A 22937-nucleotide genomic window follows, 5' to 3' on the forward strand; every position below is an offset into this window, starting at 1 on the left:
CCTTGAGATATTTCCTTGTTAATATCACAATATACTCACAATATCAGACGTGAGAGAGAGAGACTCTGGAGAATATCAGCTCATGTTCATCATGAAGGATGGAGTTAAACTTCTCAGCTCAGCAGCCGTCAGTCTAACAGTCACATTTTTACATTTTTATTTTTGGGTGAAATATTGCTTTAAGTTGGCTTCTGAGCAGTGGACTTACCAGAGTCTGCTTTTATGCAAACATTACGTTTGATAATTTTTCTTGCAAAAACTTTGGTAAATGTAAAATATAAGTTCAAGGAAACACACACACACATGTGTTTATTTATTAATTTAATTTCAACTGCACCGTAAGATGCCATTTCATTTCTTTTTATAGGCGTATGATTATGGGATATCACAGGCAGCAACAGACACATCTTCAATAACCAACAAATACATCTTAGAAGACAGGATGTTTCATTATATTGTTTTTCTCTGACATACAGTAAATATCAAAAACTAAAAGGTAATAAAATGTATTGTATTTTAGTAGCACAACACAAAGCCTCATAGTCAAAACTAAACAGAAGTACATATCTAAGACTGCTCTAGCTGGGGTTCAACACACAGTTTCTGGAAGCCAGCAGCTTTATTCACTGCTACATTCAGCTGGACCTGCAGCCGAACAGACAAACCAAGATGAGAGAGTCGAGCAAAAGAGAGAAATTTGAAGCAAACAAAAACAGTTCACTAGATGGCGCTGTCTCCAAACTCCCAGAACACTTTCAGAACATGTTATTTATTATACTGTTGTTATGAACACATTAACATATGTTTTTTTCTTGACCAATAGGTGGTGCTGCCTTTTCAGGAAATCACAGATCCATGAAGTAACTCTACCAAGTTTACAGGTGCTGGTCATATAATTAGAATATCATCAAAAAGTTGATTTATTTCACTAATTCCATTCAAAAAGTGAAACTTGTATATTATATTCATTCATTACACACAGACTGTTATATTTCAAATGTTTATTTCTTTTAATTTTGATGATTATAACTGACAACTAAGGAAAATCCCAAATTCAGTATCTCAGAAAATTAGAACTGTTTGTTTGTTTTTTCCACACAAAAGGCCTGTTCACACCAAAAATAATAATTGTAACCATAAAATTGTAAAAACGGTTGTGATCACTTCCAGACTGTTTTGTTTTTTTCAGCTGATGAACTATAAAAACACTGAGAGCCAATCAACATCCATTTGACTACAGACAGGCACTGTCGGGTAATTCTACTGAATTATAAAATATGAGAGTGCGCAATATTACCAAAATAAAGAACCAATAATATCATTATAATCCGTGCAGGTTTCACCCCTTCATTTAAGTTGGATCCTTTCATAATCTTTAAAGAATAACAATAGAATGAAAATAGTGCTTCTCATTTCAATGGTAAAAATAATAATAATTGCTACTACACAGTATGAATTCTGAAGACTTGTACTATAAATAAATCTGAGCATTAGATTATGCAAAACAGACAGTCATTGATGTGTCATTTTAATGTAAAGCTTAATTGAAATGAAAATATTACTGTACATACATTACATGCTGTTGTGTTACAGGCTCTCTGATGTTAGCTGCCGTTTCTACTGCCTGTTTTAAAAGATACGTTGACGCTGCTGGTGTTATTTCCTTCTTTTTGTCTAAAAGAAACTCTTTAAAATAAAGTTGCTTATTGTCTTTGCCTTTACGTATTGTGATAGCACTGAAAGTGGCAGTTCACTATTAGCTAATACTGATCCAATACTGACTATTAGAATACTGATCCAAATAATTAGTAATTCCTCTTGAAGGATGTAGTAACACTTGAATAATTACTATCCAATACTTTACAAAACCATCAAAAACGAATGATTTCAATCTTCACTAGAGAGTTATCATGTTATTCACTTTAGGACACTGATCCAAATAATTAGTAATTCCTTTATTTGGAAATAACTGAGTCAATACTAGTGGGTTACCATGACCTTTACTTAAGAATTAATTATACATTATGCATTATTCATATTAATTATGAGCCTGTATACAGTAGTTCTTAGTAGTTCTCTGTGAGGCATATGAAAAAAAATAAACCGTAGTTACGGATTAGCTAATATAGTGAACTACCACAGTCGATCAAACACTATTACTTACTAATACATGAACCAGAGTTTCTTGTTAGTTAATAGTAGTTACTAGAGTGCTAATATTGCGTTACTCCTGTGTTCCTGTGTAGTTATTAATGATGAAACAGTATTCTAAAGTGTTACCTTGAATTCTTTTCCCACAGTAATAGCCATCACTATGGTTAAAGTTAATCTGCTGAAGTATAAAACCTGGACAATCGTTTTGTTTTAGTTTTGTTCATTTATGCAGACTGGACAGTCATTGATATGTCACTGTCTTTGGCTTCACTGTATCTCTGATGATGCTGTTGACATTTCTGACTGTTGCTAGGTGATGGTGTCACAATGGAGGAACACAATGGAAGCTCTGATGGACAGACAGCAGACGTAGATGAAGACATCTGGAGCATCAGAATCTGAGACAAAAAGATGACGATAAAACAGATTTAAAACTTTTTTGTAGCCATTGTATTTCAAATATTATAGCACATTATATGTATCAATTATTTCTCACCTCTTCATTTTTTGTTTTCAGTTTGGTTATGAAAAGAGATTCTGATGAAATACCTGTTGAATCATAATTCACATTCTTATAATCTGAATTCACACTAACGGTGTCTAGTAAACACGGACTAAAAAGATGAAGTAAAATGGTCTTTAATAATCCACATAAAGGTATATCCACGGGCAGGTATTGCAAGCACTTCCTGTGTTTATTTGCCTGTTTATGATGAATGCAAATGAGGACAATTAATGAGACACAGGTGAAACAACTAACAAAATCAGAAGGGAGACAGAAACTAGGTCACACAGGAAGACTAAGACAATAATAAGACATAGACTGTGACAATTTCATTATACGTCATGCAATTAGATATTTTACTCACCACATCCACAGAGGCGCTATTATGAGAAACTGAGGCAAAACACCAGCAGAGTGACTGTATAATGGCTGAACACTGTGCTGTTCACTGGATATTCACAACACAAAGAAGTGAATCATGACTATCAGAGAAACCACCTGAACGCTGCAAACATTTCACACTGAAGCACATGTACCATGAGAGATGTGTTACCTTCTACAGCACAGGAATACTGTCGAAACTCTTCATTGCTGACTGAGTCCAGGTACAGCTTGTTGGCTTTAGTGAATCCATCTGTTACCTGTCGTCCGTTCTTGTACCAGATGTAAGTATGCTCGTCGTTCAGAGTGCATTTAGTTGAACAGATTAATATGACTTTTTCTCCTCCTAAAACAGTGTCTGGGTTACTTGTCACCTGCGTATCTGAAAACACAATGTAAGTACTTCAGTCTGAGCCTAGCACTGAATTACATGGAAAACCAAAACTTGAAGGGGAGTGAGTTAAGAAATCAAATTTCCCTTGATCTTTTGACATATAAGAGGTCATTGTACTATTAGAAAATAAATAAAAATCTTGAAAGTTTCAGAACTCAAAACTTCCTCATAGGTTCAAAAACAGCTTTTATTAAAAAAAACAAGCTGCTCTAACAGTTCATTTGTGACGCAAGACTGGCTCTGCCGAAGAAGATCATCAACTACTTTTAAATCATTTAGCCCCGCTTGAGATTTGACACAATACACCATGCCACATATAGAGGCGGACTGGGACACAGTTTCAGGCCAGGAAATATAACACTCACCCAAGCCATCCTATACACCCACAGCAAATTATGAAACCACAGACAACACTATTATTTGTATGGCCATCACATAAAAAAGGTCTAAATCCTCAGGCTGGGGTCTTGAAAAATAATTAAAGGTTCTCTCTTGAACTGCACCTTCACTTCTTTTTTCCTTTTCTTCATTTTCCCAATATCTCTGTCTCTCCCTTGTGTATGTGTGTACTTTTTCTTCACCAGCAGGTCTACTGAACAGAACTGCGTCCAACTTGTTGCAAAACAACCATCTCCTTATAATTTGTTTGCACAGAATTTTGTTATTTATCTTAAAATGACATAAATACCCAATATTTAGCAAACCTATATGTCATACAAATATATTAAAACAAATTTTCTGAAGTGCCAAACTGTCAAAATGAGTAAAATAATTTTACTGAAAAATCCTAATACTGAACACACTATTGCATTATTATGACTATTATACATTTTTTACAGAGTGACAAAATTGGAAATGATCACATCCAGGCCACCGGGAATTCTCCGAGTGCTACTGATGGCCAGTCCGTCCATGGCCACATGTAATGTAGACCGAATCACTGATTATAATAGGTTTGATTGTCTTTAGCTGCATCGCACCACTCACGTTGGTGTAAATACTGTGAAACAGCAGGAAAGAATGGAAGAACTTTTTTCTTATAGTTCCAGATCGTGTCAGTAAGACACTGTTCATTTGTTCACTTCATTTTACTGCAGATTTGTTTTTAAACAAGATACAGTTTGATGCAGGCTTTTCAGAGAGAGTGAAAATAAAAGAAAGACTACATAGGATCCAACAGTAGCCTAATGATATAACATTAACGAGTAACCTAAATGACCCATATTGTTTTCAGAGTACATCCATCTATTATTTTAATATGCAAAACTGTTACCCAGTAATATCAGTGGGTGTTCACTTCCAAGTCTTGAATGCAGCATGCCTATCAAACCGATGTGTTTCAAAAAATATAATCAAAAACAGGATATAAAATAGCCTGTTTATAAGTTGTGATGTTGTTTGATGTCTTGCTAACATTAAAAGTAGATTAAGAAATTATTTAAAAAAAATTAGACATTATAAAATTTACAGCATGCAGTTCATGACCCCTTTAATACAATGGCACCATAACAGTTTGCCGCCATCAGTTACAACAATTTATAATTATGCAGCATCATGATCAGTTACCTGTAACAGTAAGAATGACTCCTGGTGATGCAGAGTATGTGCCGTTTAAGTCAGTGATGATCCTGAGTCGATATTCTCCAGAGTCACTGATCTTGAGATCTTTGATTCTCAGTTTGTTCCCCACATACTCCACACGACCAGCAAACTGATGCTCCTCACGCAGATCCTTGAAGTTTCCAGGCTGAACGTAATGCCAGAATGTTTTATATACAGTATAACCAGAGGGATGTGAGTATGTGCTGGAAATGTCTACTGTTGAGCCCACCGAAGCACAGACTCTTCTAGAGGTGTAAGTCACATCCCAGCAGCCCCTCTGAGAAACACCTGAAAGAGACACTGATTTACATGCAAAACTCACACTTACTTGAAATGCATCTGTTTAAATATATGTATGAACAAACAGCATCACACTGTGTGTATTATATGAAACTCACAAACAGAAGAGGAGGGATGTGCATGATGTGAATAAAGAGAACAGGAAAAGCTGCCGGCATCTCTGCTGACTGACACGGACATGTCTGGGGACTGTGTATATCTCAAATGCTTTCTATCCTTCATCCAGTCATACCAGACTCGAGAGGTGAAATCACAGGAAGCATCACAGCTCAGTTTAACTGTCTGATCTGTCAGGTCTATAGATGCAGGATCCATCCTCACCTGCAGGACTGAATTAAAGTAAAAATTATGAAATCTTCATCACAAGTCAAATGAAAACAGCTGAACTGACCAGAACCTAAACTCAGTTTCACCTGTGACTGTTAGACTGACGGCTGCTGAGCTGAGAAGTTTAACTCCATTTTTAACTTATAATGGTAAGTTATTTTTTAATCAGAGAAAGGAGATGCTTACTCTTCAGAAAATTTTTACCGTCAAACTCAACTCAAGAATTCAATATGAGCTGTTATGTAACATGAGATCTTTAAATCGCTTTAAACCTTGAGATATTTCCTTAAGAACTTATTTTCTATAAGTAATTTCTAATAAAAATCTAAATACACATATTCAGTACACATCTTCAGTAACCAACAAATAAATCTTATAAGACAGGATGTTTCATTATGTTGTTTTTCTCTGACATACAGTAAATAAATATCAAAAGCTAAAAGGTAATAAAATGTATTGTATTTTAGTAGCACAACACAAAGCCTCATAGTCAAAACTAAACAGAAGTACATATCTAAGACTGCTCTAGCTGGGGTTCAACACACAGTTTCTGGAAGCCAGCAGCTTTATTCACTGCTACATTCAGCTGGACCTGCAGCCGAACAGACAAACCAAGATGAGAGAGTCGAGCAAAAGAGAGAAATTTGAAGCAAACAAAAACAGTTCACTAGATGGCGCTGTCTCCAAACTCCCAGAACACTTTCAGAACATTTTATTTATTATACTGTTGTTATGAACACATTAACATATGTTTTTTTCTTGACCAATAGGTGGTGCTGCCTTTTCAGGAAATCACAGATCCAGGAAGTACAAGTAACTCTAACAAGTCTACAAAGCTGTTTAAACAGATAACAGACCTGCTTGATTTTAAACTATATATATATATTTTTTTTAAAACACACAAGATGTTTTCTTCTACTTATTAAAAACTGTTTTCATTGATCTGTCATTTTAATGTAAAGCTTAATTTAAATTAAAAGATTATACTGTACATGCATTATGCTGTTGTGTAAGATGCGAAATGATCTCCCCATGATATCAAAGTCCAGGAACTTGCACAAAACAGATGCCTTCTGAAATCGTTATTTCTAGTAGATTAAAGTCCAGTCTGGTGTTTCCGCAAATCTGCATCCAGGATAGATCATACTAAAGTACCAATGAATTGGCCATTGTGAACATCATTAGGGACTTCTGATTTCTGACTATCGCTGGCTTAAGTTTGTTATGTGCTAGCAGTGTGCAGCCTACTTAAATATATTATAATCACTTTGCATCCTCTGAGTAAGATCACAACTGGCGAGTTTCTGTCCGTGAGTTTACTGTTGGCCAAGTGTTTCTATGCGATACTGTCCTTAATGAACGAATAATTGAAAGTGTGGGATAATCAAATATCTAAATTAATACACACTGTATGTCACACCCTTGAACTGTTTTGTTGTGTTTTCATCCCTCATTTTGAAAATTACCGAAATGAGGGATTTAGATTTTTTGATTTTTACTGCTGGCTTCGTTACTGTCCGGACGCTCTTGCTAACTGCTCCGCACTCCCTGCTTATGTACTTTTCTCAGATTTTTCTAAGATTTTAACTTCAGCACAGTGCTCAAACAACACATTTTTGGCACAAACACTAAACTAAAAACATTTTGGGACTGGAATAATACTACGAAAAAGAAAACAATAGAAGCCCAATAGAAACCATCACAGAAATTCCAATGGTTTCCATTAAAATACCATTATAAACCATTAGCTTTTTCCAGTAAAACCATTACAAAATTCCTTTTTGTAGTGTGTTTTGGGCATTTTTCCAATAGGATTTAACATCCCACCAATAGAATCCATCACATACCAGTAGACACCATTATAGTTTCCATTAAAACCAATACAATTCCCATTATAACCATTAAAACCATTACATTTTCTATTGTGTTTTGGGCAGGGTTCTATTGTTTTTTTTCAGCAGGGAACTCTTTGCCTCCCACTGCCAGCAGCTTACATTCCGGAGACAGGAAAACACAGCTGCCAACATTTAAACAGACGAGAAAGAAAATGCCTCTTGTGGCATCTACTTGCTGCATGAACTGCCACAGACTTCTACAAAGGATTGCGGTTCTTGAAACAAAGTTACTTGCTGGACTTCCAAAACAGGTGGAACACACAGCAGATCATCATCACGGACCCCCTCAGCATACAGCCGGTGTTGAATCTCAACAGTTTATACCAAGTTTATACCAGACTAATCGATGGCACAAACAGGGAGCGAGACCCAAAGGCACTCGAGACATCAGATTGTCACGAGTATCTCGCATTGCTGCCGTAGCATCCTCTACCCCAGATACGGCTATGACAAGACTTGCAAACACTGGTATCCTACCACTCCCTGTACATACATATATATTTAATTATTTTCTGTAATGGCAACGGAAACCATGATACAGTTTTTTCTCTATTCTTTAATGAACAAAAAGGTTGAAGAACATTTTATTTTAAAGAATAGAAAAGAAAGAAAATACATATATAATCTACGGCAGGGATGGGCAACTTCGGTCTCCTGCAGAGTTTAGCTCCAACCCTAATCAAACACACCTGAAGAAGCTAATCAATGTCTTCAAGATCACTAGAAAGTTACAGGCAGGTGTGTTTGATTAGGGTTGGAGCTAAACTCTGCAGGACACCGGCCCTCCAGGACCGAAGTTGCCCATCCCTGATCTACGGGCACCAATTGAGTCACTCACTACAACATTTTGTCCATAAATCTGGGTAAATTCTGTAAAACTACACAAATATACAGGACATTCACAGACACTTGACAATACTGCAGACAGCAACAGTTGGGTTGTTCATTCGGTGTATTTTAAGCTAGGGCTTTGCTAAGGTTCAGCAGAACTTCACAGCAGCATAATAAACATCATCTGTGGTTGACTGAACAGCAGTAGGAGTTGATGAAGTATTCTTTGTGATAGATTGCTTGAAATGAACAGATGAATAATGGACATCCTGATCCTTCATGTGAACTTGCTGTGTGCAGGCCATAGACAAGGCTGCAGCATTATCATACAACACAGCTGAATCCGACTGAGAGTTTGGCCGGAAAAGAGTACAGAACACGAAATATCAGTAACAGAACACAAAACATATTTCAGCATTTGTGAGTGAAATTAAATCTGTTTGTTCTTATCCTCTCACCTGCACACTCCCCTTATTGTCCTCATGTTGTTGAGATGAATTATTCTTTCTCCTCCTGTTTAAAAGGCATCATGTCAAAAGAGAATTTTTTTTTTTTTCATTGATCTAAGAGATTGGGCGAGTTCTTCTCAAACAGACCATCTACTAAATCTAAGCTGCAAATAAAGAGCTTGTTCATAAACTGCAACCCATTAACCATCACCGCCCACATTTACACAGCAGTGACAACTTTCCGAAGTTCAGCAAGATGGCCCACACATTTATGGTAAACCAACAAGGAGGAAGCAAGAAAGACGATATTAGTTTCCCATGCAGTCTTTAATTTTATCCCTTAAAACTCATCTTTAAGAATCAAAATGGCATATTTAAATGTTTTACCGTTAACGTAATTGTCTTAAAATGGCATGAATGTAAATGCACCATTACTTCACTGAGTAGGCCCCAGCAGGTACCAGACGTCTATGTAACGTCAGGTTGACGTTGGACATGACGTCGGACAGATGTTGCATTTTGGTTGAAAATGAAAATCGGGTTGACGTCAATTTGACGTTGACTTAACGTTGGATTTTAGTTTCACAACCTAAAAACAACAAAATCTCAACGTCAGCTGACTTTGGTATTGGCATCAGACATTAGATGCTAAATTTACATTGAATTTTGGTCACCCGACGTCGCAACCGAAATTTAACCAAATATCAACGTCTTATGACGTTGTGTGCCTGCTGGGGGCCTATACGTGTATCCATGAATATGCTAAGTACCTAGTCCCCACCTTTACTCAGTCGCACTAGCTCAGATCTGCTGCACTTTCACTGAGAAGTAAACATTATAAATGCTACAGAACGGCAGTGGCACTCTTGGATTAATGGTTATCACTATGGCATTTTTCGAGAATGAATTCACGAGTGAATGTATCAAGTCAAGTCAGGTCAAGTCAAGTTGAGCTTTACTGCCATTCCTCTACATGTGGGGACATACAGTGGAACGAAATGTCATGCCTCACAGGACCACGAGCTGTCACTCTTAGTCTTAGTTCATCGCAATCTCATTCTGTTGTAATCAAAGAAGCTCTACACTATGCAGTTCACCTCTGATTTACATCGTGTTTCCACCTTGTTTGTTATACTGAGAGGATTCAGGAGCATTTTGAGCAGTGAGTGGATTCTGACTAACAACACCTTTGATTGGCCATTGTGTTCAAGAAATCAACAGATATACAGTATATGTGATTGGCTAGATTACCTAACGCTGCAAAAACACATTGTTAACCTTATACCAGATATGAAAAGCCCCATCCTGCAGGATTGGTTACATGTTTGTGACAGGAAACAGGGGCACTTTAAAATACGTTCATGGTACACCACAGTTTTAAGGAGAAAATACTCAGCAATGGTGTGAAGCAATGAATTTGGACATGGTTTGTCAAAAACTTGAGTTTCACTACAGGGGTCTTTAAAAACGGAAGAAATAAGGGTAGAATAGCGAAAAGTCTGTCAAAACTTATGTTGTTTCTTCTGTGTGTAGCACCTACAGCTCTGCAGATTTTAAATGATCTCAATAGTTGGAAAGAGTTCACATGGTCCCTGATCATTTCAATCTGACTGTAACAACTACATCCAGCAGCATTCACACAGCAAATGAGAAAGCATATTTGCTTGTTTCATATGCAAAGATGATGTTTGCACAGAAGGGCACAGCAGCAAAAAAACATAAGTTGACAAACATAAGTGGATGTCAGGGAAAACCACAATAGATCAATTTTACCTGTACCACAGGACTCCTATGAGTGCAAGAATCAGAAACACGGGCAGTATGATCACAGTGCTCAGTAAAGCTGTGTTCACCTTTGGTATCTGGTTTTCTGAGACTTTAAGAACAAGAAACATGAAACAAACTCAGATACACTCAAAGTAAAAGAGAAATATACTTATGATATTAAAACACTAACCAAATATTAAGCAGTTTATTTGAACGCTGCAAACATTTCACACTGAAGCACATGTATCATGAGAGATGTGTTACCTCCTACAGCACAGGAATACTGTTGAAACTCTTCATTGCTGACTGAGTCCAGGTACAGCTTGTTGGTTTTAGTGAATCCATCTGTTACCTGTCGTCCGTTCTTGTACCAGATGTAAGTATGCTCGTCGTTCAGAGTGCATTTAGTTGAACAGATTAAAATCACTTCCTGTCCCTCTGAGACAAAGACTGGGCTTATTTTCATCTGTGTACCTAACGATAATTAAGGTCTATTAGAAATCATACAGGAAAGATTTTGAACATAGTCATTTTATCATGATCAATTACCTGTAACAGTAAGAATGACTCCTGGTGATCCAGAGTATGTGCCGTTCAAGTCAGTGATGATCCTGAGTCGATATTCTCCAGAGTCACTGATCTTGAGATCTTTGATTCTCAGTTTGTTCCCCACATGCTCCACACGACCAGCAAACTGATGCTCCTCACGCAGATCCTTGAAGTCTCCAGGCTGAACGTAATGCCAGAATATTTTATTTACAGTATAACCAGAGGGATGTGAGTATGTGCTGGAAATGTCTACTGTTGAGCCCACCGAAGCACAGACTCTTCTAGAGGTGTAAGTCACATCCCAGCAGCCCCTCTGAGAAACACCTGAAAGAGACACAGATTACTGCTGTGAAACTCGGAGTTAAGGCCTGTTCACGCCAAGACTAATGTTTGTCATACAATTCAATGTGATAGACATTTTAATTTGACTCAATGGCTGTTAACGAGAGGTGTTCTGAGCTTTTTCTCGCCGATCACACTGAGAAATAAACTGCCCAGCCAATAAGATTTGTGCTTTTGGCCACATAAACAGAGCTTCTACTCATACATGTTACATTACTTGTAACTATGTGAATCAGTTACATTATTTTAATAAAATAATTGAAATAATTACACTACTTATTACATTTTAAATAGAGTAACTTGTCATCTGTAACCTATTACATTTCCAAAGTAACCCTCCCAACACTGCTCATGTGCCCCGAAGTCAAGAGAATGAGGAAAACTTTTCATTATAAGTTAAACATTACAAATAATTTAGTAGTAAAACAAGAAGTGATGCAAATTATATCGGTGTAGAGATCAGTTTGTGTATTCTGTCAAATGTTTGCAACTGCTTCTTAAATCACTTAAGTAGAAGCATCACGATTACTAAATTTACAGTTTATAACACTACGATGTGCGTGCTATTGGGTAATCAAAAGTATTACACACACTTGAGGTCTTAACAGCTAGTTGAACACTTGTGCCAAACTCATGAAATCTATAGTACATCATGTAACTAACGGTCAAGTGCAAAGTCATCACAGCCTTCCTCCAAGTCCATATTTTTTGTGACGTAACGGCACTTTGATTTGAACAGAAAAATGTGGAAATCACAGAATTTCTGTCATAAACATTCATCTTGCAGTGAAAATGACCTTTAAATATGTCCACTTATACTCATATATAAACAAACACTGATATTATATTAATGATCATTAAATAAATATATCAGGTGTCACTCACACACAGGAGAGGAGGAATTCTTAAGATCTGCAGTAAGAAAACAGGAGTAACTGCCAGAAGCTTCAGGATGAACTTCAACGCTCCTGGAATTAATATTTTTTAAATATTGTCCATTTCTTTTCCAGTAGTAATTCTGAGGTCTGGATGTCAAATCACAGGAAGTATCACAGGTCAGTATTTCTTTCTGATCTCTGGCGCCTGTAGATGTAGAATTCTTCCGCACCTGCAGGTCTGAATTAGTGTGAAAATTAATAAAACTTGTCACATGAAAACAGCCGAAGTGACCAGAATCTGGACTCAGTTTCACCTGTGACTGTTAGACTGACGGCTGCTGAGCTGAGAAGTTTAACTCCATCCTTCATGATGAACATGAGCTGATATTCTCCAGAGTCTCTCTCTCTCACGTCTGATATTGTGAGTGTTGAAGAGCTGCTTGAGATCTGATGTTTCACTCGTCCTGAGTAATCTGAGTCTAAAGTCAAATCTTCAGGTTCATTGTTTTTTCTCCAGTTTGTACTTTGTTTCTCGCTGAACCAGAACACAGTTTTGATGTTGCTGTTGCTGTTGCTGTCATAAGAGCACTTCAACTGCACACTGGTTTCCCTCAGAGCACAAATATTCGTACAGGTCACAGAAAGGTTAGAGACCAGAGTTAGAGAACCTGATTTAAAAAAAAAAAAAAGTAAAAGAACAAGAAAAGAAAAGAAAAAAGTCACCCTGAGACATTGGAGCAGAGATTCTCATCTGAGAAACCAAGTGAGTCACTATGAGAGCAGTGAGGCAACTCTCCTTAAAGTCTAAAATGTCTTTAGTCTGTATTGGAACACATTTTATGAAACATTAAAGCAAAACTGCAACTGAATCCATTCAAACAATAATCTTACCTGAAATGTGTAGAAGTAGGATCAGTAGTACGAGTCTGAAGTCCATGCTTTAACTTTCAAAATAATTTGCTTGTTTGTCTAGAGTGAAATAAAAACAACAACAATGTAGTAAGACAGGCACACATTCATTTCCAATCATTTATCGCAACAGATTCTACATTAACTGTTTAAAAAGTTAACATGGTTATGGAAACATGGTGTTCATATTTGCAGCTTAGCAGGCAATCAGATGATCTTATTTCCTTCCTTTTTCTCTCCAGTCTTTTACCCACTTTTTGTTGGGCAACTGCATTTATCCACCCACTTCTTGCGCATCTCTATATTTGGAACTTTCCAGTTCATTTTTAGATTTTACGTTTCCCAACAATGACAAATAAGTATAAATCTTGTTTCAAATGTACAGAAATGTATTTGTTGATTTCTTACGGTTTTTAAAATGGTGTAAAGCCATTTTCAACAAAAGTTAATTTAATGACTCAAAAATGTGACGTAACTGTGACCATCAAAAAATAAAAACTATTTTCTTAACTTCAGCTACTTCAGGCTTTTTTTTCCATTAAAATATCAGTACGAATAATAACTTTTAAAAAAACAAACAAAAAACAAACAATTTGATTGTCCACAATATGATGAATGTGTGCACTGCAATCCAGTTAACAATTAACCAGATCTAATCTGGATCTTTTAAGAGTAATGCTGCCTTCACATGCTGTTGTAATTATCGTAAATATGAGTTTCCTAATCAGAAACTGCGCGTGAATGGCCTCTCAAGTCATATTTTCAACTGAGTAACTCTGAGATAATTTTGATATCCGAGTCGTGCGGGTCTGGGTAAACTTGAAATATGGAAGAGGACAGAAACATTTGATGCATATTTTATGTATTGAACACAGAAAAAAAAAAAAAGCATTGACTTGACAAAGAATGCTTAGCACAGTGAATGTTTATATGGTTACCAATCAATGGGATGCTACATCTTATTCAAAACCTGTGAAATTTTGACTGAATATCATTTATACCTTTTGGTTTAAGACTTCCCCAAGAAACAGGCAAGAATGAACTCATGAATGGGCCGTCCACCATAATTCCTGTTCTTTCAGACAACAAAGCACTTGAATGTGACAAACTCATAATTGCAACTTCAGAAGTGGGAAGCAGGAAGTTTCCCATAGCATGCAAAGGCAGCATTAATATTAATAAGGCTTTATTTGATTGTTTTGTAGACCAGAACTCTGCTGTTTCTTTTCAAAATTGTAAAAAAGGTATACAACGAAAAGTCGCTAAACCCTTACCAATTAAAAGCCATCGATTGCTTTTTAACAAACTTAATTTCATGGTCAGATTAAACCTTGTTTTAATTACTTACTTCTCAACTCAACCCCCTGCTTGGGCCCAAAACATTAGAATACAAATCTTGGTTAATAACCAGTTTTTATTCTTATTTTTTCCTATGAACTTTACTGTGGTTACAGTTCATCCACTGAAATATAAAATAAGGTGACCTCCTATACAGAAATACAGAGGAGCCACCAGTTTATTAATGTGGATCCTTGTAAGATAATTAGAGAATAAAAATGTCGTCTTGCATTTAGGATATGGAGGGGGAAAAAAATAAAACCTGGACTTTGTGACCCGGTTTTGTTTTAGATTTGTTTGATTATGTAGACTGGACAGTCACTGAAATGTCACTGTCTAAGACATCACTGTATCTCTGCTGTTAATGACTTGGCCGCTTGAGAGAGCATGCGTATACACAACAGGAAAAAGGTGCGCAAAAATGTCCAGGTTGGGAAAATGCAGAAGCTATGTGCCCCTTAATGCACACAAAATCCACATTATCTCTTCTGTGTGGTATTTAAGATTATGCATTCATAATGTTCATAATGTTCATAATGTTCAACATTCATATATTACCTGAAATGTGGAGAAGTAGGATCAGTGAAATGAGTTTGAAGTCCATGCTTTAACTTTCAAAATAAGTCACTTGCTTGTCAAGAAGAAAAATAAATAAATAAATAAATAAACATCTCAATTGATCTCAATAGCTCCAACATTAACTATATTTGTTTAAAATGATACATAGTTAGGTAATTTGACATGTTTCTTAACCCTCATGTTATGATCCAGTCATATTGACCCAGAGACTTTCCTTCCTCCTCCTTCCAAATACTGGATTCAGTCTTTTATCAAAAACTGATTTGCATAATCTCAAACCGATGAGTTCCATAAAAGAAATACAAAACTTGTACTAATTGAAAGACAATAAGCTGACAAAAAAATTTAAACCAAAATATTTATTTAAACTTAAAATTTAGATTTTAATTTCCATCCAATTTAGGTAAAGGAATTTCTGCACAGCACAAGGGTTAAACGATCATGTATACTTACATTTTGAAGATTTCTCCAGTTTACAAAATGCTGATACAAAAGTAGTGTTAATTTCTGAAGTTTACCAGGCAATCATATGATCTTATTTCCTTCCTTTTCTTTCCACTTATTTACCCACATATTGTTGGGTAATTATCCACTCACTGCATTTTGTAACGAAGCCAACGAGACGTGAGACATGCGGATCCATGTGCGAGCTTTATTACAAAGGCGTGGTCAGAAAACAAGCAAGGGTCACGCAGTGGCAAACGGGTATATCACAGGTAAGGCAAAGAGTCATCCAAAACGGGCAAGGGTCAGTCGACAGCAAACAATATCCAAAGGGGCTAGACAAGAGAGGTAAATCCAAAACGTGAGCAATAGTCCAGGCAGGGGAAAACACAATCCAAAACAGGCAAGGCAAGGCAAGACTAGGAAACCTATCAGGGGCTCTGTAGAGTAGCTAAAGCTAGGGTAGCGATAAGCGTATACAATACTCGGCAGTGTGGGAGAGAAAGTCCATGGCTTAAGTAACGCCAGTTTCACACTCCACGCATAAGCAGAGCAGAGGCAGCGCAGAAGCGGCTTGTGTTCTGCAAATACAGACGAGTATCGTTCATTCGGTCACGCTTTTCAGGTGTTCTCCTACAGCTGTCTGTCATGTGCTTTGATATGGGCAGTGCTGTGTTTACATTTACATTTAGCAGACGCTTTTATCCAAAGCGACTTACAATTGGGGAATACATAAAGCGATTCATCTTGAAGAGGCAATCCGACAAACGAAGTGCTTGTAACACCAAGTCTCAGGCATTGTTTAAATAAGTACAAGCTAGCAAGGGAAGGAATAAATAAGGAGAAAGAGTTTGTTTTTTTTGTTTTGTTTTTATGTGTAGGGTGAAGTCAAGTAGTGTGAAAAGAGATGAGTTTTCAGCTGTTGCTTGAAGATTGACAGGGATCCAGTACTCCGAATATGGGTGGGAAGATCATTCCACCAGCCAGGAATGGTGAACGAGAATGTTCTGGAGAGTGATTTTGAGCCACGAGGCGTCGCTCACTAGCAGATCTCAGACTTCTGGAGGGGATGTAGATTCTTAATAGTGAGTGCAAGTAGGCGGGTGCTGAGCCTGTGGTTGTTCTATAAGAAAGCATCATTGTCTTGAACTTGATGCGAGCTGTGATTGGTAGCCAATGCAATGGGATAAATAGAGGTGTGACATGGGCACTTTTGGGTTCCTTGAAGACCAGTCGTGCCGCCGCATTCTGAATCATTTGTAGAGGTTTGACTGTGTTTGATGGAAGTCCAGCCAGAAGAGCATTGCAGTAGTCCAGCCTGGAAATGACAAGGGCCTGGACAAGAAGTTGTGCAGCATGCTCCGTCAGAAAGGGCCTGATCTTTCTGATGTTGTGTAGTGCAAACCTGCAAGATCGAGCAGTCTTTGCAATGTGGTCTTTGAAGGTCAGCTGGTCATCAAAGATTACACCAAGACGTGTTCCCCTCTGTCACGTGTATAACATGCTGTACATATAGTTTACGTGAGAAAAAGTAATCTTAAAGTTAATAAATGCCTCTAGTTTTAATAATTTAAACAGGCCTTTGAAGTGGGCAATAACTCCTGGCAGTGATGTGCTTTCGTGTAGTTGATTCTATGCTAAATCTAATATTTTATGTGTTTTTTTTTTTTTTAATGTTGTAGATTTAAGTAGAAAATGAGAATTGCTAAAATTATTGAATATATTTTGAGACAAAGGTCTTCTTAATGATTACCAGTTTGGTTTAAGATAATTAAAGCAACAGTTTTTCAATAACTACAAGAATATGTAAAAATAGCCTAACTTTGCTAAAGTGATTGATTTGAACAAGTATTAACTTTTTTTTAGCTAAAGTATTTATCAATACAGTGTGCCTTTTACCCCGTGATAGTGAAACACGAAACACCTCACATGATTTTACGGTGAAATGTGTCATTTTTCATGTTAATCTGGTCAATTTTGATCAAGAAAAATGCACTGTGGTTTTAATTTAGCGTAAGCGGCGCCGAAACTATCGCGGCACTGCCGCTTCTGCTCTGCTCCTGCTACGCGCTGCCGCACCGCCTCTGCGTGCGGTGTGAATGCTCTAATCTGTTAACATGGGCGCCGAAAAAAATATGCACTGCCTACGCCCTGCTTACGCATGCAGTGTGAAACCGGCGTGAAACCGGCATAAGGTGTGCAAATGGGTATCAGCTGTGTGTGATCAGTGCAATGAGCTGTGTGCGTGTCGTCAGTGCAATGGATGATGGGAACTGTAGTCCGGAGGTGACATGCAACAGTTAGTGTAGTGCAAGAGTAACTGTGGTGAGTGAATGGAAGTTCACAGACCGGATTCATGACACATTTAGACTACAATGACCATGTCGGCCACAACACTTGGAACACTACCACACTGAGCACAGGTGCCCCACATGGATCTGTGCTTAGCCCTGTGCTTACACTGCTGACTCACGACTGCAAGCTCCAACCACATCATCAAGTTTGTGGATAAAACAACTGTGGTAGGTCTCAGTGATGAAACACCCTACAGAGAGGAAGTGGCACAACTGACTTAATGGTGTGGTGCAAACAATCTGTCCCTCCATGTGCACTGTAAAAAATGACTGTGATTTTAATGGTAAAAAACTGTGAAAATGCTACAGTAAAAACCTGTTAAATGGTTAACGGTAAGTTCCTGTAAAATGTACAGGGAAAAACCATAAACTGACGTTCCCAGAATTCCCTGCATTGCATTTCAAATTTTGTTTGAATTTGATGTTTTTTTCTTTGAAATAACTGTTTCTTGTTAGTTTTTTCTTAGCAGTTATGTTTATTAGGGTTGTATGTTACATCTAATGTTGTTAAATTAATGCTTATTGCATATTTCAGTTTAATGAGTCTCACCATGATGGTGTTTAGTGCTTGTGTGAATGACACTGTGCACCTTCTATATATGTTATTATTTAAAAGCTGCTTGTGATGGGCTTTGGTTCATCATGTGACTTTCTCATCACCACCTGCATTTGGTGGTTATCAGTGTATTACAAAGGTACAAAACAGATTTCAGTACTTTAATAGATTGGTATATTAACTAGGGGTGTGCGATACTGCAAATTTTGGCATCGATCTGATACCAAGTAAATACAGGACAAATATCACCGATACCGATACTTTTTCCTTTTTAATAACATACATTTAAATGACCAATTACACTTTGAAAATTAACAATAACTTATGTTGATATGACTAAAATATTACATTCACCTTAAAGCTATGTGGATATTATTTGCCTTTCTGAAAGGAGTTTGCAAGCAGAGGAGCCCAGAATATGAAAGCAATGCGTAAAGTTTCATGTTAAGCATTTTCCTCCCTTTTCTTTATAAAAGAGTTATAAAGAAAAAAAAAACTTAATGTGGCCTAATGCATTAAGAAAGTAATATTGAAAGGCCAACTCAGTATACTGATGATGCAAACTATATGCAGGCAAGCAGCCCATGAACGCAAAGTGCATGCATGTTAAGTGTTTTCCTCTGATAGAAAACCTTTATAAAGAAAGGAAACAACAACAACAACAATGTGGCATAATGGTTGAAGACAGTAATAGTGTTTAAAAAAGCCAAATTCTGTAAATTTAATGGGTCCGGCTTCCAGTCTCATCTGCTTCCAGCTATTTTTTACTGTACAAAACAGCTCTTTTTGCTGCTTGCTTGGTATTGCAAACTGGTGTTTCTTACCATATTATTTTAATTAATTGTCTTAATTATAAACACACACAGTAGATAGCACAAACAATTTTACCATTTATTGAACTGTTATTTTTCTCATGATTTCCCTACCTTGCCTAATGAAGTAGACGTCTCGCACAATCAGTCTATGAAAAAAAGCTTACTTCCACATTGAAAAAGGTGAATAAGTTTGGTGCTGTTGCCACAGTAGCGAATTTCTACAGTTCCATCTCTCCCTGTAGCCAATAATATCCGCTTGCGCTTGGAGCCGCTGAGTCACGTAATGGCATAACAAAACACTAAAGCTGGGGAGGAGCAGTAATGTTTGCATACCAGATCTGAAAAGAGCGGTATATAAACACACAGACATGTCTATTCTTTGTTGAATGTATTAAGCAATATATTAAGTGTAGAGGAGAGAAAATTAACCTAAAGTATCGATCTAATCAGGCTAGTATCGATCCGATACCGATACCAACATTGGTATCGATACTATCAATATTAGGATCGATCCGCCCACCCCTAATATTAACATTACATCAATTAATGAAATTACGGTATTTAACTGTAAATTTAAGTTAAACCCGTAAAACCTAAAATGTTGTTACCGTATTTTTTACGGTAGAATTCCAGTAACCACAGCTGCCGGTTTTTTACCGTAAATTTTACGGATTTCTTTTTACAGTGTGGGTAAGACTAAGTAGGTTGTGATGCACTTCAGGAGAAGATCTGTTGACCACCGCTCACTGACCATCGACAGCTTGACTGTGGAGAGACTCAGCAGCACTAACTTACTTGGGGCTCACATCACAGAAGATCTCACCTGGACCACCAACACTACATCACTCTCCAAGAAGGCCCAATAGTGCCATAACTTCCTGCACCGTCTGAAAAGAGCAAGTCTCACTTGACTCATCCTCACCACATTCTACAGGGACACTACTGAGAGTGCGCTTGTCCAGCTGTATCACTGTCTGGTATGGGAACTGCAGTGCTGCTGACCGCAAGACCCTACAGCGGACAGTGAACTCCGCCAGTAAGATAATTGGTGCCCCTCTCCCCTCCATCCTGGAAATATTCCTTGCACGATGCTCCGACAAAGCAACCAGCATTGTGAAGGACTACACACTCATCACACAGTCTCCTCCAGCTCCTGCCATCGGGAAGACGGTACTGGAGCATCAGAGCCCGCTCTGTCAGACTGCTCAGCAGTTTCTTACCCCAGGCTGTGAGAGCCCCAATCACCCCACTCCTCTCTGAACCCCATCAAACTCCTTCATCCTGAAATCGAAATATAGTAGTCGACATTTGAAGTGGATCAAAAAAGTTAATCAAAGTTGTCCTAAGAAAAGAACTCATTTTGGTTTTAGGTTTTAGGACAACTTTGATGAAAGGTTAAGATCCACTTCAAATGTTAACTACTGTATTGATATTCCATAGGGGCAGGTGACAGCGAGACGGCAAAAGTAGTAATTTGAGCCACAGCAGCAAATTTAGCCACATATTAAATTTTTGTCTGGTTTGCTGTCACGTAGTGTTGCAGACAGACAGGCTGAGATACTGATCTGGTATCAACACAAAGCCTTTGATAAAAATGCAGGAGTAAACTGTTTATCAATGGACTTCTTGCACTGAGCCTTGTGACGCACTTCTGTTTTGAAATAATACAGCTCAGTTATTTCTGGTTATGTATATTTTCAATGTGCTGTAATCATCTAGTTGACTTAAACGCCTAAATGAAAGTCCGTGGGATGATTTAAAAATCGGGACATTTTCAGAGACAGGAGAAGAGGTATTCTGGGTGTCAGTGCTCTAAACTAGTAATTACAACACAGCGGTGTTTGTGATATCTGATGAATAAGATCAGAATTAACATTTATTTATCTGTATTAGTCACTATTCTATGACATTTTTCATTTACAGTTATTTCACTGTTTGTAATGCCAAAATACAAATAGTCAAAGTAATTGCACTGTCAACACGTTATTGTTTAAAATTACACTCTTAAAAAATATGGTGCTATATAGCACTAAAAGTGGTTCTTGGCTTATAATCATAGAGGAAACACTTTTGGTGCTATATAGCACCATATCTTTAAAGGTGCTATACAGCACCTTTGTCAAATGGTGCTATGTAGAACCATAAGAAGTGCCATATTGCATTGCATTTCTTCAACAGAAATGGTGCTAAACAGCACCAACAGTGGTTCTTTGGCTCGTAAAGAACGTTTAAAGGGGCTTAACAGGTTCTTTGTACGGCAGTGGTGCTATATAGCACCTTAATCACCCCAAAGAACCACTGAAGAACCATACAGCAGCTTAACAGGTTCTGTATATCGCAGCGGTGCTATATAGCCCCTCAGTCATGCCAAAGAAGAACCACTGAAACACAGAGATTTGGTGCTATACAGCACCAAAAGTGGTTCCCCTATGATTACGAGCCAAAGAACCACATTTAGTGCTATATAGCACCATTTTTGTGTGTGTGTGTGTGTGTGTGTGTGTGTGTGTGTACTTAAATGTTTAATATTAAGTTTCTTTAAGGCAGTTACCATACATTCATTCAGCCATTTTAAACACTGGAATAAGATCATCAACTCACAAGCAATATTGCTCTAACGAAAATTAGCCATAGTTTTAGTATAAATAAAACCAAAAAAGTGCAATAAAACTAAAATCAATAGGTATGAAATATGATCAGTAAGAGAAAAATAATGTTAATGAGAGAACAAGCACTGATGCAGCAGGTTAGTGGGGAAATGTATTTATTTATTATTCAGAATGAAAATTTGGAAGGGAAATATATTTATAGCAACATTTCAGCAGCTTGAAGATCATTCATGTTAATGCAGAGAATGATTTTCTTTTTTCTTTTCTTTTTTTAATTTGCCAGTCCTAAATCATTGTAATCTGCATTCTCATGAGAAACTCTGTAGGTGCGCTAAACTCTGATAGGAAACTCCCAAGCTGTACTATATAGAACGCAAAAGTAGTTGTGCAAGTAGTCCATTATTTTGTTTTCAGTTTGGTTTTGAAATGCGATACATTCTGATGAAAACCCTGTTAAATCATACTTCACACTCCTTTTCTTATTATCTAAATGCATTATGTACAATTTATATAATGAAATGTAATTAGATATTTTACTCACCACATCCACAGAGCCGCTATTATGAGAAACTGAGGTAAAAACACCAGCAGAGTGACTGTATAATGGCTGACCGCTGTGCTGTTCACTGGATCTTCACAACACATACAACTACAACTTAGAGTTAATCACAAACAGACTATTTTACTGGACCTGGGCTGATACCCACATTTGCGGCCTGGGCCACTTGAGAGAGCACATGTATGCAACAGGAAGTAGGTGCCAAAACTGTCCAAGGTCGGAAAAATGCAGAAGCTCTGTGCCCCGTAACGCACAATAAATCTACATGATCTCTTCAGAGCAGTATTTGAGATTAAGCGCATCCCAACATTAATAATGTTCAGGAACTCGTGTGCCTTTATTAGAAATGTCTTAATGGGTAAATAAAGCTCTGTAAAAAGTTTACTTGCAATTTTACAAC

At 37.3% G+C, this 22937-nt stretch overlaps 1 protein-coding gene across 6 annotated transcripts; it reads right to left on the reverse strand.

The window, feature by feature from the left end:
- Positions 1-314: 314 nt before the first annotated feature.
- LOC131529719 (sialoadhesin-like) lies at positions 315-22663 on the reverse strand. 6 transcript variants are annotated; one of them, XM_058759571.1, is made up of 10 exons: positions 22520-22663; positions 15180-15252; positions 13266-13343; positions 12689-13042; positions 12382-12612; positions 11155-11478; positions 10870-11079; positions 10612-10714; positions 8848-8902; positions 8198-8736 (listed from the first exon to the last, which is right to left on the reverse strand). In XM_058759571.1, the coding sequence occupies exons 3-10, from the start codon at positions 13309-13311 to the stop codon at positions 8539-8541; spliced, it is 1521 nt and encodes a 506-aa protein (XP_058615554.1). In that variant the 5' UTR covers positions 13312-13343; positions 15180-15252; positions 22520-22663; the 3' UTR covers positions 8198-8538. The 6 variants fall into 6 exon arrangements, 5 of the variants coding, with proteins under 5 accessions (XP_058615557.1, XP_058615554.1, XP_058615555.1 ...); XM_058759572.1 differs by lacking the exon at positions 22520-22663 and adding an exon at positions 15654-15733 and having other exon boundaries at positions 15180-15248; XM_058759573.1 differs by lacking the exon at positions 22520-22663 and having other exon boundaries at positions 11155-11335; positions 11420-11478; positions 15180-15561.
- Positions 22664-22937: the final 274 nt, after the last annotated feature.

The sequence above is a fragment of the Onychostoma macrolepis genome, chromosome 22 (assembly GCF_012432095.1).
Source record: "Onychostoma macrolepis isolate SWU-2019 chromosome 22, ASM1243209v1, whole genome shotgun sequence".
In the NCBI taxonomy this organism is placed as follows: Eukaryota; Metazoa; Chordata; class Actinopteri; order Cypriniformes; family Cyprinidae; genus Onychostoma; species Onychostoma macrolepis.